This window comes from Dromiciops gliroides, chromosome 3 (genome assembly GCF_019393635.1).
Source record: "Dromiciops gliroides isolate mDroGli1 chromosome 3, mDroGli1.pri, whole genome shotgun sequence".
Taxonomy (NCBI): domain Eukaryota; kingdom Metazoa; phylum Chordata; class Mammalia; order Microbiotheria; family Microbiotheriidae; genus Dromiciops; species Dromiciops gliroides.
This window is the reverse complement of record NC_057863.1, coordinates 260024907-260041614: the sequence shown is the minus strand read 5'-3', so window position 1 is coordinate 260041614 and position 16708 is coordinate 260024907. Positions and strand designations below refer to the sequence as shown.

Here is a 16708-nt window from a genome sequence, read left to right as displayed (position 1 = left end):
AATAAAGGCTTCTAAAGGAGTAAAGATTTGGTATTTCCCAACCTTCTCCCTCATGAGAAGGGAAGTTTACTGAATAGTGACAATATGATTTCAGGGAAATACTCATTATCAACTCTGGCACTAGGAAAGGCTGAAGACAAGATGATATTAACCTCTTAGCTACTTTACTGAGAGATAATGCTGACCCATGATGAGGGTTGTTGACCATATTGGAATTGTCATAATCTGTGATATGACCCTAGTGTTCCTACTGTTGCTCTTGCTTGTTCATCACTTTATATTGTTTTTTCACTTTGAAACAGTAGCAGCAGCAGCAGTAGTGGCAGTAGTAGTAAGTGGTTTGCCTAAGGTCACTCAACTAGTGTCTGAGGCTGGATTTAAACTCAGGTCTTCCTGACTCCAGGCTGGTACTCTTATCACTTCACTCAGGTTTTCTGAAATCATCCCTTTCATCCTTTCTTGTAGCACAATATTATTCCATCACATTTACATACCATAACTTGTTCAGCTATCCCCTATTTGATGGGCATCCCCTCTGTTTCCAATTCTTTGCCACCACAAAAAGAGCTGCTATAATTTTTTTTCATCTGGGTCCTTTTCCTCTTTCTTTGGACTCTTTAGGGGTATAGACTTAATGGTATTTCTAGGCAAAAGTGTATATACAATTTAATAATACTTTGGGCATAGTTCCAAATTGCTTTCCAGAATGGTGTTAAGGGCTAAAATTCTAGCTAAACTGTCTAAAATATCTAATGAGTGGTCGCCAATAAATTATAAGCTTTAGCAAGAGTTAGACTTTTAAGCATTTATTAAGGAAAAGAAGAATTTGGTAAAGAGAGAGAAAGGCCTAGATTCCTATCTATTAAAGGGAGAGCACATTTCTAGCTCCCTTCTCCGCCAGCGTCCCCAGGAAAAGAGCCCCAGAGTCAGCGCCAGTCTCTTCCTTCCTCCTCCCACTCGCTCGCGTCACTTCCTGACTCCTGGTCTTGCCCTCAAAGACCTTCCCTTCATGGGCAGAACTCTTCTACAGTAAGTATCCAGCAGGTGGCGTTATTCCAATCGTTACAATGGTTAGACTAGTTTACACCACTAGCATATTGGTACAACAGTGTACCTATTTTTCCACATCCCCTCTGACAGCCATCATTTTCCATTTTTGTCATCTTAACCAATCAGATGGGTATGAGGTGGTACCTCAGAGTTGTTTTAATTTGCATTTCTCTAATTGGTGGCTTAGGGCCTTTTTTCCTATGGCTACTGATAGATTTGATTTCTTCTTCTGAAAACTGACTCTTCATATCATTTATCAGTTGGGGAAATTTGACTTAATTCCCTATGTATTTTTTAAATGAGATGTTTATCAGAAAATCTTTCTACAAATATTTTTTCCCCTCAGTTTCCTGCTTTTCTAATTTTAGCTGTTTTGGTTGCTTATGCAGAATTTTTTTTAACTTTATATAATCAAAATTATACATTTTCTCTCCAATGAACATCTCTGTCTCTTGTTTGGTCATGAACTCTTCCCCTGCCCATAGATATGACAGATAATTTCTTCCATGCTCCACTAATTTGCTCACATCAGCTTTGTAGTATAGTTTGAGATCTGGCACTGCTAGGCCCTTTCCTTCACATTTCCCCCATTGATTCCCTTGCTTTACTTGAACTTTTCTTCCTCCAGATGAGCTTTGTTATTATTTTTTCTAATGCTAGAAAGTAATTATTTATTAGTTTGAAGGGCACAGCACTGAATAAGTAAATTAACTGAGGTAGTATTGTCATTTTATCATATTGGCCCAGCCTACCCATTTCTCCAATTGTTTAGATCTGTATTTGTGTGAAGAATGTTTTGTAACTGTGTTTATATACTGCTGTGTGGTAGACTCCTCAATATTTTATATTGTCTATATATTTTAAATGGAATTTCTCTTTCTATCTCTTCCTTCTGGGTTTTTTTTTCTAATATACAGAAATGCTGTGGCAGCTAAGTGGCACAGTGGATAAGGCACAGGCCCTGGATTCAGGAGGACCTGAGTTCAAATCCATCTTCACACACTTGATACTTACTAGCTGCGTGACCCTGGGCAAATCACTTAACCCTCATTGCCCCACAAAAAACAAATAAGAAACCCACAGAAGTGCTAATGATTTGATTTTATATACTGAGACTTTTCTGAAGTTGTTCATTGTTTTGATTAAATTTTTTTAGTTTAGTTTGGGTTTTCAAGTGATAGTTTTTTCTTCTTTGACCATGCTTATTCCTTCAATTTCTTTTTCTTTTTTTTTATTGCTATAGCTAGCATTTCTAGCACAATATTGGATAATAGTGGCAATAATGGGAATCATTGCTTCACCCCAATCTTCTTAGAAAGGGTTCTAACTTAGCTCCATTTTAAATAATGTTCACTTTTTGTTTTAGATTGATATTACTTGTGATTTTAAGGAAAGTTCTGTTCATTCCTGTGCTTTACAGTATTTTCAGTAGGAATGGGTATTGTATTTTGATTATTAAAATAATTTCCCTTCATTTTTTTTTTTTTTTTTGCGTGGGGCAATGCGGGTTAAGTGACTTGCCCAGGGTCACACAGCTAGTAAGTGTTAAGTGTCTGAGGCCAGCTTTGAACTCAGGTACTCCTGAATCCAGGGCTGGTGCTTTAACCACTGCACCATCTAGCTGCCCCGTCCCTTCATTTTTATACCTTTCTTTAGCTCTTCTATGAACTTTTGTTGGGCTTGTGTCCAATCTGATTTTTGCTTGAAGGCTTTGCTTATAAATGTTTTCATGTCAATGTCTTTTTCTGAGTTCGTGTCTGTCACTAAAGAAGCTTTTTATGGTCAGGTTCTTTCTATGTTTCTTTTTGCTCATTTTTCCAGCCTATTTTTTGACTTTGGACTTTATTTTAGTTGGGCTCTGCTCACTTCTATGGCAGATGACTAGCCCTGAGATCCTGGAATAACACAATACTCAATTCTCCAAGAAAGCCGCAACAGGACTAGCCCAGATTCTGTGACTAGGTCTGGGAGCCAGTAGGGTTTTTTTGTTTGTTTGTTTGTTTGTTTGTTTTTTTGCGGGGCAATGGGGGTTAAGTGACTTGCCCAGGGTCACACAGCTAGTTAAGTGTCAAGTGTCTGAGGCCAGATTTGAACTCAGGTACTCCTGAATCCAGGGCCAGTGCTTTATCCACTGCGCCACCTAGCCGCCCCGCCAGTAGGGTTTTTAATGTTTCCAATGAGGTATGATCACAAAAGAGTTCTCGTCACTCTTGGTTATGGTCTGTTAGTGGTTACAGTCTGTGCTCACAAGGGAAGAGAGGCCCTACCTGGGTAAAGAGCATCGCTGCTCCTCTCTGCCTTGACACTATGACTTAGAACTGAGTAATGGACAGTGGAATTGCCAAATGGTATGTGGTCCTGTGCCCAGTGCTAGAACAGGGGTAATATCTGAAATATCTTTCTGACAAGGTGTTTAGTCTCCTTACCGCCCTAAGGCCCTGACTGCCTACCTGGTACCACCACTGCTTTCCCAAAAGATAGCTCAGAATAAATACTCAATTTATTCAACTATCTTGGCTCTGTACCTATTATAGTGTTTTTTGATGCCTCATAGAGTCAATGGCTTCTATTTGGTCCATTCCAGGGAGTTTGTTGCTTGGCAAGGTTTTGTAACTTCTGAGCCAAGCTGTCAATTTCCTTTCCAATTTTTTCTTTCATAACTCTCATTTCCCTTCTACTTTTCCCCCTCAGGCCCTCTCATTTCACTTGTTAAAAGATTTTAAACTCTTAAAAAAACCTTTTACCTCATCTCTTCCAAGAATTGTAGTGAGTTCATGCCCAAAGCTGTTTTTCTCTGACGCATTTCTTGTAGATGTTTTGTTGTCATTCTCTTTTGCATTTTGTGTCTTGAGCTTCCCTGTCACCATAATAATTCATTAAAGTAGCATTCTTTTGTTTTTTTAATTTGCCCATTCTCCCATCCTACTTTTTTTTTTACTTTGGACTTGCTGTTATGGCTGACTTCTGTAGGAAGGAAGGTCTGGGCTAGTCCTGTTGCTGCTTTCTTAGAGCATTGAGTATTGTGTTATTCCAGGATCTCAGAGGCAGGCTGAGGACTTACAAACTTTCAGTGCTCCCAAACTGGCCTGATTCAGAGTAAAATCTGCTGCTCCCTGGGCTGAGCTGATCTAGGTTTTAGGCTGAGTAACAGTAAAATGCTGTTGCTTCAGAGGGACAGAATTTTAATATCCTCTTTGGTCTGGGATTCTTTCCAGTTTTTCCTTTACAGACTGAGTCAAATGCTGGAAATTAGACCTTGCTCTGGACTTCAGGTCTGAGCCACATTGATGCTGCTTGATTATGAACTTTCTTCTTTTTAGGTATACTGCATAGTTTGATTCATTCTCAGAATGCTCTGAATCTGTGACCCCAAACTGGGGATGGGGCAATAAGCATGCCAGTTGGCATCTGTGGACATCACAGTGCCTCTCTATGAGTCTGGGGATACCCCAGATCCAGTATGGGTCTGAGAACATCCTCTGTCCCTGGTACAAAGCCTCTCCCTGGGCACCAAAGGGTTCGGAATGCTCCTAGTCTGATTCCCCAGGGTCTACAGACCTCCCTGTCTATTTCCATATGATGAGCGAGGCTGGATAAATGACTCTGTTACTTGTATTTCACTAGTTCTGTTTGGAAAACTGTTATGAAGAGGAACTCGGCTGTACTGCCTCCTACTATTCCACAATCTTGACTCTATCTCCTTTAGACATCTTAAACTCAACATGACCAAAACTGAACTAAATTTTCCCCCCTAAATGCCCTCTCCCTTCCAAACTCTCCTATTACTGTTAAAAATGCCACCATCTTTCCAGTCCTTCACTCTCCTTCTTACCTAGGTGTCATCCTCAACTCCTCATTATCTCTTAGCCCCTTGCTCCCATATCCAATTTGTTGCCAAGGTCTAGTGATTTCAGCTTTGCAACATTTTTCAGAAATACCCCCTTCTCTTCTCTGTTACTGGCACCACCCCGGTATAGGCCCTCATCGCTTCGTCCTAGGACTGTTTCAATAATCTGCTGGTAAATCTGTCTGCTTCAAGTATCTCCACTCCAGTCTATCCTCCATTTAGCTACCAAAATGATTTTTCTAAGGCACAGGTCTCACCATGTCACCCTCCTATTCAACAAATATCCTATTGCCTTCAGAATAAAATATAAAATCGCTTCATAACCTCTCCCCACACAAACATACCTTTCCAGGCTTCTTCTACCCTACATCCACTCCACCATCACTGTTTACTCTTTGATCCATTGACACTAGCCTCCCTACTGTTCTTTAAATAAGAAATTTCATCTCCTGACTCCGGGTATTTTCTCTGGCTATCTCCCATACTCGGAATGCTCTTCCTCCTTTTCTCTGTCTCCTCACTTCCTTGTTTTGATTCAAGTCCCAGTTAAAATCTCACTTTCTATGGGAAGCCTCTCTCAGTTTCCCTTAATTCCAGTGCCTTCTCTCTGTTGATCATTTCCTATTTATCCTGTATATAGTTAGTTTGTACATATTTGTTTGCATGTTGTCTCCCCAATTAGATCCTGTCAGCTCCTTGAGGTCAGTGACTATCTTTTGCCTTTTTAAAAAATCTCCAGCATTTAGTACAGTACCTAGCCTATAGTAGGTGCTTAATAAATGTTTATTAACTAACTGACAAAACTGACAGAGCAGTAGGGCACTGAAGGAGTAGAAGGTTTAATAGAACAAGGAACCAAAAAACAAAGATCAGAGAAGAGGCTGGAAAAGCTTTTGTAGAAATAAATGTAGCCAAGAACAGAAGGAAAGCAGAAAATTGGGGGAGGGGGACAGATTTTATAGACAGTTTCTCAGATAAAGGCCTCATATCTCAAATAAAGAAGTTTGTCAAATATATAAGAACATGAATCATTCCCCAACTGATAAATGGTCAAAGGATATGAAAAGGCAGTTTTTAGATAAATAAATCAAAGTAATTTATAGTAATTTAAAATCATTATTCATTTGAGAAATGCAAATTTAAACAACCCTGAGATATAATTTTCGACCTATAAGATTGGCTAAAATGATTGAAAGAGAAAGCAACAAATGTTGGAGGGGATGTGGAAAAACTAGAACACTAATTCATTGTTGGTAGAATTGTGAATTGATCCAACAATTTTGGAGAATAATCCGGAATTATACTCAAAGAGTTATTAAACTGCCGATGCCCTTTGACCCAGCAATACTACTACTAGGTCTATTTCCAAAGATGATTAGGGAAAAAGGAAAAGAACCAATATGTTCGAAAATATTGATAGCAGCTCTCTTTGGTGGCAAAGAACAAGAAATTATAGGGATGCCTATCAATTAGAAAATGGCTGAACAAGTTATAACATACTACTATGCTATAAGAAATGATAAGCTCCATAATCGTAGAAAAACACTGATAGATTTGCATGAAATAATGAAGAGTGAAATGAACAGAAACAAGAAAATGTTGTATACAATACAGCAATATTGTTTTAAGGACAACTTTGAGCAAACAAGTCATTTTGACTATATATAATATACAATACCCAAATTAGTTACAAAGGATATATGAACACTTTCTGTATCCAGAGAAAAAAACTGATAAATGTCTAGAACAATTCTATATATACATGTATATTATATGTGCATACATACACATACACATATACACACACACCTATTTGTGTCTAATGGTAGCCATCTCTAGGGCTGGGAAGGGGGTAGGGAAGAAACAAAAGAAATTTACATGATAATATTTGAAAGGAATAGCAAGTTGTGCATAGTAGATGTGCAATTTCATGTGCAATCATCTTTTTTATTGTACTCTATTATGGAAATATTTGTTTTCTTCCACAAATTAAAAATAAAAGAAAGAAAAATTTAAAAAGAAACAAAGGAACAGGGCAATAAATTAGGGAGCCCTACTAAAGAAGGTGCCAACCTGGACCTTGGCCTTTATTGATATTATGAGTCATATGGACTATGATGGTCTAGTAGCAGGTAAAGTTGACTATCTAGTGAAAACAAGCCATGTATTACTATAAGTTTGGAAGAGGATTAAGTAGATTCTTGTGGGAAGAGAGAAGAGTCTTCCTGATTGCTTATGGGCTCAGGTATATGGCCTTACATTTTTTCTTTTATACAAAGAAAACATTTTAAATGTTGGATGTTATTCATTTAAGCACTTTCAGAGTAGCTGAGGACCATTCTTGGAAAACAAAATCAGCCAGACATTGAAATTTTCTGGATTTCTCTGGGTGAGTACATGAGCCAAGGAGATTTAGAGGTGAGAATTGTAATTGAGTCCCTGCATCAGGAAGAAATGCTTAGATGACTCCTTATTGTTTCTAGGATAAGATTCTTTATTTGCCATTTAAAGTCCCTCATAATCTGGTTATAATTTATCTTTCCAGAGAGATTACATACTGCTCTTTCTAACAGTCTGTGTTCCAGCCAAACTGGCCTCCTTGTGTTTCCCTTTCAATGACCTTCCACCTCCTTTATGACTTTGAACAAACTATTTCCCATCCCTACAATACTCTTCCTTTGCCTCTTGGAACCCCTTGAAGCTTCCTTGAAAGTCCAGTTCAAAAGCCACCTCCTACAAGAAGGCTTTCATGATTCTCCTAGTTGTTAGCTCTATCAATTACCTTGTATTTATTTTTACGTAGTTTATATTTGCTTATCTGTACATAAGTTGTTTCTCTCCAATAGTGGATTAACTTGAGGTAAGAAACTCTTTTTCCCCCTCTTTGTATCTCTAGCACCTACTGACATCCATTAAGATTTATGTAAATGCTTATTGGAATGAATGATCTAAAGCCAAGACCTCTTACAGTAGCACAGGGGGAGAACACAAATACCTGGAGCAGCAGGTATGGATTATGGAAAACTGCACAAAAGAGCTTACACCTGTGCTGAGCCTTGAAAGAAATGAAAAATTCTGAGAGGTGAAGATAAGGAGAGAGTAAGTTTCAGTAGCCGGGGACAGATTGTGTGAATGTATGAAGTCAGGAGATTAAAAGTTGAGTTTAGATAATTCCTTGAAGTCCAGTTTGACTGTAATGTGAAGTTCTTAAAAAGGACATGAGGTGAAATAAAGCTATAAAGGTAGATTGAAGTCAAATGGGAGGGGGCACTGCAATTGCCAGGCTGAGAAGTTGGCATTTTATTCTAGAAATAAAAGGAAATCAATGAAGATTTTTGATCAGGGAAGTGATTGGTCAGGCCAATGACTTAAGATTACTCTGGCAGCTCAGTGAAGAAGGGATTGGAGAAGGTAGAAACTGAAGGCAGAGAGACCAATTAGAACGCTAATATTCTCTCAGAGAGAGCTGATAATGTACTGACCCTTATATTAGTGGCCTTGAGGGAAAGGGAATGGATGTGAGAGATTTTGTGAAGATCCAATTGATAAGGCTTGGCAATTAAGTGGGTATAGAGGCAATGATCTGAAAGAGAAGAAAAAGTCAAGGAAGACTTCAATGTTAGACACCTGAATGACTATCAGAATGGTGGTATCCCCAGTAGATGTAGGGTTAGATGGTCAAGTAATTTCTTGAAGTCCCTTCCATCATATAATTCTATGAAGAATTTATGAATGGGATCTTATGATCATGCAATCAAAATGTTACCCCCCCCCAACATGAATATGATACACGAAAAGATACTCAAGTAGTAAATCCTCTCTGGTGACTCTCCTGAAAACAACTGAAGAGAAAGCAGGGATATGACTTATGACTAAAACTGATTGGTAGTAAACCTTCTCTGTCTGGAAAGAAGCAAACCTAGAAAATAGAAAGCAGCCACCATTCAGGGCAACCTGAATTCTGCCCAGCTTGTCCCTCTCAGGTTTTCCTGTGCATTTCTGCTGACTGGAATGCCTTCACTATGAGCTCATGTCTTTCCAGAAAAATCCCACTTAATGCCTTCATTCAGTCAAAGGGGTATATATAGGGAACGTTTTGCAGCTCAGTGCTATCCAGCCCAGGGAACACCACCACTCTCCCTAGAGTGCTCACATTGTCTTTTCAATTCTCCACCTTGTTGCCAGCAGGGAGAAACATGGACATAACTATCCAGCACCCCTGGTTCAAACGTGCTCTTGGATCTTTATATCCAAGCCGTTTGTTTGACCAGTTTTTTGGAGAAGGCCTCTTTGAATATGACCTCCTGCCTTTCCTCTCCTCCACCATCAGCCCTTATTACAGGCAGTCACTCTTCCGAACTGTGTTGGAGTCAGGCATTTCTGAGGTAAGAATTTTTTTATTCCCTCCAATAGCTAGCCTTTTCCTTTGTCAGTTTTCTTATAGACAGTCAGAGGTGATGATGACCCAGAGACCTGTTCTAGGAGGAAAATATGGTTTGACTATGTGTCTGCTCCAGCAGCTTACACCATATTTAGACTGATGTCCTCAGGCTCTGTTATTCATGTTGCACAGAGCAGGTGCATAAGGTTCACTGACCAGCCTTATTCCCCTCTCCCAAATCCCCTCTGAATTCTCAGATTAATGGATGTCTCCACTTGGTCAAGCGAAAACAGGACTAGTGCTTGGCACTTACCATTCTTTAACTCTAGCTGCAATGATTGCACCCTTAATGGAGAAAATGCAGCAGCACAACTGCACCATAGTCTACTCCATGTCCCTGGGAAGGGGGGAGCTGAAGATAAATCCAAACTGAGCACGACCGTTCTCTTTTCCTCCCATCAGCTCATGACCCATGTGTGGTTTGAAATGCACAAACCACATGCTGGAAACCCCAAGAACAACCCTACCAAGGCAAGTTGTTTGTGTTCAGCTGCTTCCCCGACTGTCTGCTCTGGGCTGTGAAAGCCAGGCTGGGGGTGGGCGCTTCCTTGTACCTGCAAGTCAGTCGATCTAGGGTTTCCTCTCCAGCAAATCTGCAGAAAGGGTAGAATCTCTTCCCTCTTGAGTTAGCAAAATCTCCCAGTGCCTGTTCTTTAAACACGCACCCAAAGTAACTGTACAAAAATCTAGGAAACAGATAAAAGGGCTGGTTAAGTAAAAGACATATGATAATAACTGATGTTTATAGAGCATTTGAAAGCTGGCAAGTGCTGATACGTGTTATATATCATTTGATCCTCACAAAAACCCTGTGAGGTAAGTACTCCAAAGATTATTATGCTCCTTTTACAAATGAGAAAAATGATGCTCAGAGAGGGTGAGTGACTTGTCCATGGTCACTCAGGTAGGCAGTGTCAAAAGCAGGATTTGCAGCTAGGTCTTCTTGACTCTAATCTCTAAATGTGCAACTGATTATGCCATAATGATTCTGTTAGTGTAAGTGCTTACTAAGTAATACCCAAATGCTCAAAGGAAAGATGGCTTATGTGAAAATATGCCTTGACAATAATCAGATCCACCCATCACTTGAAACGGAAAGATTCTAGAGTGTTAAAATGAATCGGTGATATAGTTATTTAACACTCTTGACAAGATAGGGATGGTAGCATTGTCTAGATATGCAAAGTGAACTGCAGAGTGGAGACAATTATGCCAAACACTTAGGCAAACCAAAAAATCAAAAACCTATTATTGAGAAAACAGAAATTCTTTTTGGAACTTAAAGACTGAATTTGTTTATGGAGACCCGATTGACCAAATAACTCAACCCATCTTGTTTTGCTTTTAGAGTCTCTTACTCTACATCCCCTATCTTAAAAATGGAAGGAGCCACAGATCTATTCTAATTCCTTTAGCTTTCTACAGTCCATCTCAGGGAACATGGAAGAGAATTGTTTCCTTGTCCACCAACAGGCTCTGCCAGGTGGTTGGTAAATCTGCATGTGACATTTTAATTTCAGGTGAGATCTGACCGAGACAAGTTTGTTATCTTCCTGGATGTAAAACACTTCTCTCCTGAAGACTTGACTGTGAAGGTTTTGGATGATTTTGTGGAAATTCATGGGAAGCACAGTGAAAGACAGGTAAGACAAAAACCATTATCATCCATCATTAGCAAACCATTTGTGGTTCATCTTGTTATTATCTTTTTTGAGTCCTTTAGCTGGATTGAGAAAGAGGAAGAGTTGAGTTAGAGAGAATAGGACAGTGAATGAATTATTTAAATTAAACCAATTTCTTCTGAGGGCAACAATGTATCCTCAAGAACCTCTTGGAAGATAAAGCAAAGCAATGTAAGTGATTATTATCAGGGCAGTCTGACACCAGCCTACAAGTGGCAGTATTGGACTTCAAATAAGTTTCCACTGCCGATGGAGGTTAGAGCGCTTTGCAGAAATTATTCAGCTTTATTTCTTAGTTGCTCCATCGACCCATTTGACTGCCAGAAAAATACTTCAATACATAAAGGACCTGAAGGCAGATAACAATCTACTCATGATTTATAGTCTTAGAAAGGTGCCTGAGATTCACAATTGTGGCATGACTGGCTCTTACAACTAGTATGGGTATCAGAGAGGGGATCTATACCCAGGTCTTTAGGTCTCCAAGTCTTATGGTCTATCTGCTATACTGAAGGTATAGCCAGGAGAATGATTTCATTAAATGAGTTAAGATTTGTGCTAACATCCTTAAATAGGGATAGTTTCTTTTTTGTCTTTCTATTCCCAGAGCTTAGACCATTGCCTTGCTTAATAAATAGGTGCCTAAGAAATATTTTAATTTAGTAGAATTGCCTTTAAGGCACATGACTTAAAGTCATGATATAAGGTTATGACCAAATATTGAGAGTCATTGTTAATACTAGTACCAAAGTATGTCACCTATATGATTTTACCATGTCATCTATATGATTCAGTCTTAACTTAAGCTTAAACAGAAATACCATGGAATTGTTCAGCTACATGTTGGTCTATCACAATCAAACACTGAACTGTGTTTTGGTTCAGGGAAAGCTAAAACAAGTATGCTAATTAAGCAGACACAGGACATCTGACTTTCCACATGGTGGGATGACTAGCATAAATAAACAAAAAGTAGCCTTAGGTTTGGAAATTTTTCACACATAATATGCAAAATTGAAATAAGGTCATGCAGTATATAAATGTTGATTGAGTTGAATTGAAATGCAATTGAATGTTAGCAGAAATCTTAATGTTCTTCTCAAAGTTATAGTCTTTCCTGAAATATGAGGAATATAAAGAAAAACTTCAGTTTTCCTACCTGAACAATCATGCCACCATAAGTCTTATTTCTGCTACCTCTCTGTATTCCTGGGACATTAACAACCACTTTAATTTCATCTAGCCAATGAGGCATTTCTCCATCTTATTTAATTGACATCTTCAGCTTACAGAAAAGATAGTATAGTTGAATCTACAAAATTAGAAGCTGTCCAAGAGACTTGCAAATAGTTTTCACTTAGGTGGGACTTTTTGTTCCCATGTTATTTTATTGCTCTGTCTTAACCATATATGTGTGTATCCACGTATGTATGTATGTATGTATGTATGCATGTATGTTGTTGAGTCATTTCAGTCATGCCTGACTTTCCATGACCCTACTTTTCTGGGAAAAGATCCTGGAGTAGTAGTTTTCCACTTCCATCTCCAGCTCATTATACAGATGAAGAAACTGGGGCAAACAGGGTTAAGTAACTTGTCGAGGGTCTTACAACTGCTAAGTGTTTAAAGCTAGATTTGAACTCGTGAAGATGAATCTTCCTAATTCCAAATCCAGTGTGCTCTATCCACTCTGCCACCTTGCTGCCCCATATATATGTATAAAATTGATTTAAAGTACAGTGGGACTATATTTTAGTGAAGCATTATTTTAATTCAAGAATTAAATTGATGCAACTGGAAGGACCAATATCTTTGTCATAGAGCAACCATATAAAAAAGGTCTAGGAAACGTACTGTGAAGATTCCATTTTTACAAAGTTTCTTGTTTTGAAGTGGAGGTGTGGCTGGAAAGCACCTCCATCTCCAACAGAATTTTAGTTTTTGTTTTTGGCGGGGCGATGAAGGCTAAGTGACTTGCCCAGGGTCACACAGCTAGTAAGTGTCAAGTGTCTGAGACCGGATTTGAACTCAGGTTCTCCTGAATCCAGGACCAGTGCTTTATCCACTGTGCCACCTAGCTGCCCCTCCAACAAAGGTTTTTTTGGATTCCTTTTTTTTTTTTTTAGTAAGGCAATTGGGGTTAAGTGCCTTGCCCAGGGTCACACAGCTAGTAAGTGTTAAGTGTCTGAGGCTGGATTTGAACTCTGGTCCTTCTGAATCTGGGACCGGTGCTTTATCCACTGTGCCACCTAGCTGCCCCCCAGAGTTTTTAAAGAAAGAAATTAAATCTTCTAATATAATCCATGGCCCTAAACCCTGAGCTCTAGGTTTGCTTGAACTGCATTCAGTAATGGGAGACTTCTAAAATATTCTCTTTCTGATTAATTTTGTTCCCTTTCAAAGATTTATCTGGGAAATATCGGAATATAGCTTGTTTCTAAGTCTCCAGGGTTGTGGGTAAAGTTCTTTTTCAAGGGTTCTTCTGAACCCTTAATATAATAACAAACATCATCTAGAGGGTAGGCTTTTACCACTACAAAAATTTAGAAAACATATAAAGGAATCACAGTATTCCATAAACAATTGAAATTCTCTCCATATTTTTGGTGACTATGATCTTCCCCAAACTTCTACCCCTACCCCTGATACCTGTAAAGGTCTCCAGGGACATAGCACCATGATCCGTTGTTTAGATCAGTGATATCAAACTCAAATAGAAATAGATACCCCTAGGCTGCAAATTGACTTGTAAAACCACAAGTTATCATCTATATTTTAATTTATTTTGTTAAACACTTCCCAATTACATTTTTGGGGGATTTTTCCCCCAATTACAAATTTTTTTTTTTGGTGAGGCAGTTGGGGTTAAGTGACTTGCCCAGGGTCACACAGCTAGTAAGTGTTAAGTGTCTGAGGTTGGATTTGAACTCAGGTCCTCCTGAATCCAGAGCTGGTGCTCTATCCACTGTGCCACCTAGTTGCCTCCCACCAATTACATTTTTTTAATAAAGTATTTTATTTTTTTCCCCATTACATGTAAAGATAGTTCTCAACTTTTGTTTATTCAAGCTTTCCAATTTCAGATTTTTCTCTCTCCCTCCTCCCCCCAATTACATTTTAATCTGATTCTGGTGACACTCAGGAATTGTATAGGCTGGCATGCACTTAGGTCATGAGTTTGACACTTCTTGTTTGAATTTTGCTCGGAAAGGAAATGAATGTGAGGTTGCTAAACATGCAACAATTCCTTCTGTTTAACAATTTAGTGAGTCCCACTTTCATTCCAGGGATACGTATGGCACTCCAAACCTGATGGTACTACTCTAAGCATGTAGTAGGGAAGTTCCTTTGGCTCAGGAAGGGAAACAAATTTGGGGTTAGTAAAGAAGAAACCCTTTTTCCATCAGCTCCGTGTTTTTTTCAGAGAAGTTTTGGTAGTAGTAGAGAGTAAAGTCTAAGTCTTTTGCTCTCTCATTTTGTGGCTCAATCCCTTAAGGATCCTCCAACCATAGGGCCATGCACACAATCTTTTCCCTGCTGAAATGGCTGCCAGTGTCCAACAACTCTCTTTTCTCTTCAGAATTCTAGATTTCAAAATTTCTAGGAAATATCCCCTCTTCTATTCAGAAGGTTAGAGTTCAAGATTTTTTGTGGTTCCTTTAAAAGGTTAAGGTTTAGGAACTCCCACTACTGATCCACAAGGTTCTCTCCTCTCCACGACAGTCATCTCTGGGGCTGTGGTTACACTTTTCATGTCTAGGGGCAGGAATGCAGAGTCCAGGACCATTCCTGGGGCCACATATTTGAGAGGCTCTACTGCTGCCCCTCAAAGACTTCTTTCAGGCTATATGGATAAGAGTGTGTATAATGGGTTATGCAACTAGTAAATGTCTTAAGGTCAGATTTGAACTCAGTTCTTCCTTACTCTGGCTCCAATGTTCTATCTCCTACATCACCTAACCCAACCTAATCCACTTATTTCAATCAATGAGACTCAAGAAGAGGCCCTCGTCCTCAATGAAGTGTAGTTGTTTCCTAATTCTTTCAATGACTCTGTCTTCATAGATAGACACAGAAAGGCTTAGTAACCTGTGAGCCCCTCATATTTATCCCAGATCCAACTTCTATATAACAGCTTTTTGTTTAGGATGTGTGCATTTCCTGCACATTAGAGAATTGTGTTAGGTTTATGCCTAGTCCACATATGCAAAATATGTATTACATATAGTCAGAAGGATTTCCAAGTCCATTATAGAATGATAATTCTTTGGGGGGGTGGGTGGGGCAATGGGGGTTAAGTGACTTGCCCAGGGTCACACAGCTTGTAAGTGTTAAGTGCCTGAGGCCAGATTTGAACTCAGATACTCCTGAATCCAGGGCCAGTGCTTTATCCACTGCGCCACCTAGCTGCCCCGTAGAATGATAATTCTTAAGCATAGAATTCCAATAATCAGAGGAGACAATGGCTAGCTCTCTACCTTTGAATAAGCATTCTTTCCTACCTTTGTTTTCTGCCAGGATGACCACGGTTATATTTCCCGTGAATTCCATCGTCGATACCGCCTGCCTTCTAACGTGGACCAGGCCTCCATTTCCTGCTCCCTGTCTGCTGATGGCATGCTGACCTTCTCTGGTCCCAAGATCCACTCTAACATGGATTCAAGCCACAGTGATCGATCCATCCCTGTATCTCGTGAGGAGAAGCCCACCTTGGCTCCCTCTTCCTAGGCTGAGGCAATGTGAGTCCCATAGGCTGCTACCATCTGCAGTCTTTACTCACAAAGCCATTGCATAGATACCAGGGGAAAATGTAGAAAAGTCAGGGTTGTTTTTTTTTTCCTCTGCTCTATTCCCTCTTTTTTGTTGTTATTTTCATTTTCTTAGATGGGATGAAGGTCTGAGAGAGTCTGAGACATTGGGCCTTGAGGCCTAAAACCTAAAGAGCTGTGATGTTAGTGATGACCCAAAACCTAAGTGTTAAAAACCCAAATCCCATCACCTGGCTAGTTTGCAGAAATGGCCATTGTCCTATGCTGTTTTTAATAACATCTTCAAGTGACTGAGAGCATTCCTGGTGTTAACCTCCAATAGACCAAATGAAGAAGAATCAACAACGAGATGATCATTGTGAAGATAAATTGAACTAGAGAGAGTGGGGAGTAATATACATTTAATAAAGTACCTCCAGGTAATTCAAAGGTTCCTCACATATGATACAACCTAATATATGCAGGTCACAGCTGGATTTTTAGACAGGTGTATCCCTGTAGTAAGGATGTTAGTTTCTGTTAGCAATGCTTAATGACAGCAAGGAGTAAGTGTTTCACAGCTTTGGAGATTCTGTGAGAGTTACATCATCATGTGAAGGCTTCAAATCCCTACTGGGATCTCACAAGGCTATATGTCTCAGACAATCTTTCTCAAAATCTTAAAATTTCTAACATAGGTTCACCACAATGTAAGAATACCACCACTGGCCATCAATAAAGTAAATGTGACATGAGCAAACCATGGCTTTGTGTTGATTTCTTTCTTTCAGCTTGGGATGGAAAAAATGAATATGTCAACCAGGTTAGAAAGAAGGCTCAAATATGGATATGATTAAAGGTTGAAATTTGGGATGAAAGATTTGGAATGCTTCCCCTTTTTTGCCAAGGTGATAGTTCTCTGGGCCCTACAATGATCAGA

General features: G+C 39.3%; 1 protein-coding gene across 3 annotated transcripts; it reads left to right on the top strand.

Moving 5' to 3' along the window:
• Window positions 1–9093: 9093 nt before the first annotated feature.
• Window positions 9094–15748, top strand: CRYAA (crystallin alpha A). 3 transcript variants are annotated; one of them, XM_043998029.1, is made up of 4 exons: window positions 9094–9282; window positions 9741–9809; window positions 10859–10981; window positions 15539–15748. In XM_043998029.1, exons 1-4 carry the CDS (start codon window positions 9094–9096, stop codon window positions 15746–15748), a joined length of 591 nt encoding a protein of 196 aa, XP_043853964.1. The 3 variants fall into 3 exon arrangements, with proteins under 3 accessions (XP_043853964.1, XP_043853963.1, XP_043853965.1); XM_043998028.1 differs by having other exon boundaries at window positions 9741–9827; XM_043998030.1 differs by lacking the exon at window positions 9741–9809.
• The last annotated feature ends 960 nt before the right edge of the window (window positions 15749–16708 follow it).

What these genes read in the sequence shown, in the direction of transcription:
- CRYAA (XM_043998028.1), top strand. Translation starts at nt 9,094, where the DNA reads ATGGACATAACTATCCAGCACCCCTGGTTCAAACGTGCTCTTGGATCT. An exon ending in TGGAGTCAGGCATTTCTGAG is followed by an intron (nt 9,283 to 9,740) that starts GTAAGAATTTTT and finishes TCCTCCCATCAG; the next exon opens with CTCATGACCCATGTGTGGTT. An exon ending in AGGCAAGTTGTTTGTGTTCA is followed by an intron (nt 9,828 to 10,858) that starts GCTGCTTCCCCG and finishes TTTTAATTTCAG; the next exon opens with GTGAGATCTGACCGAGACAA.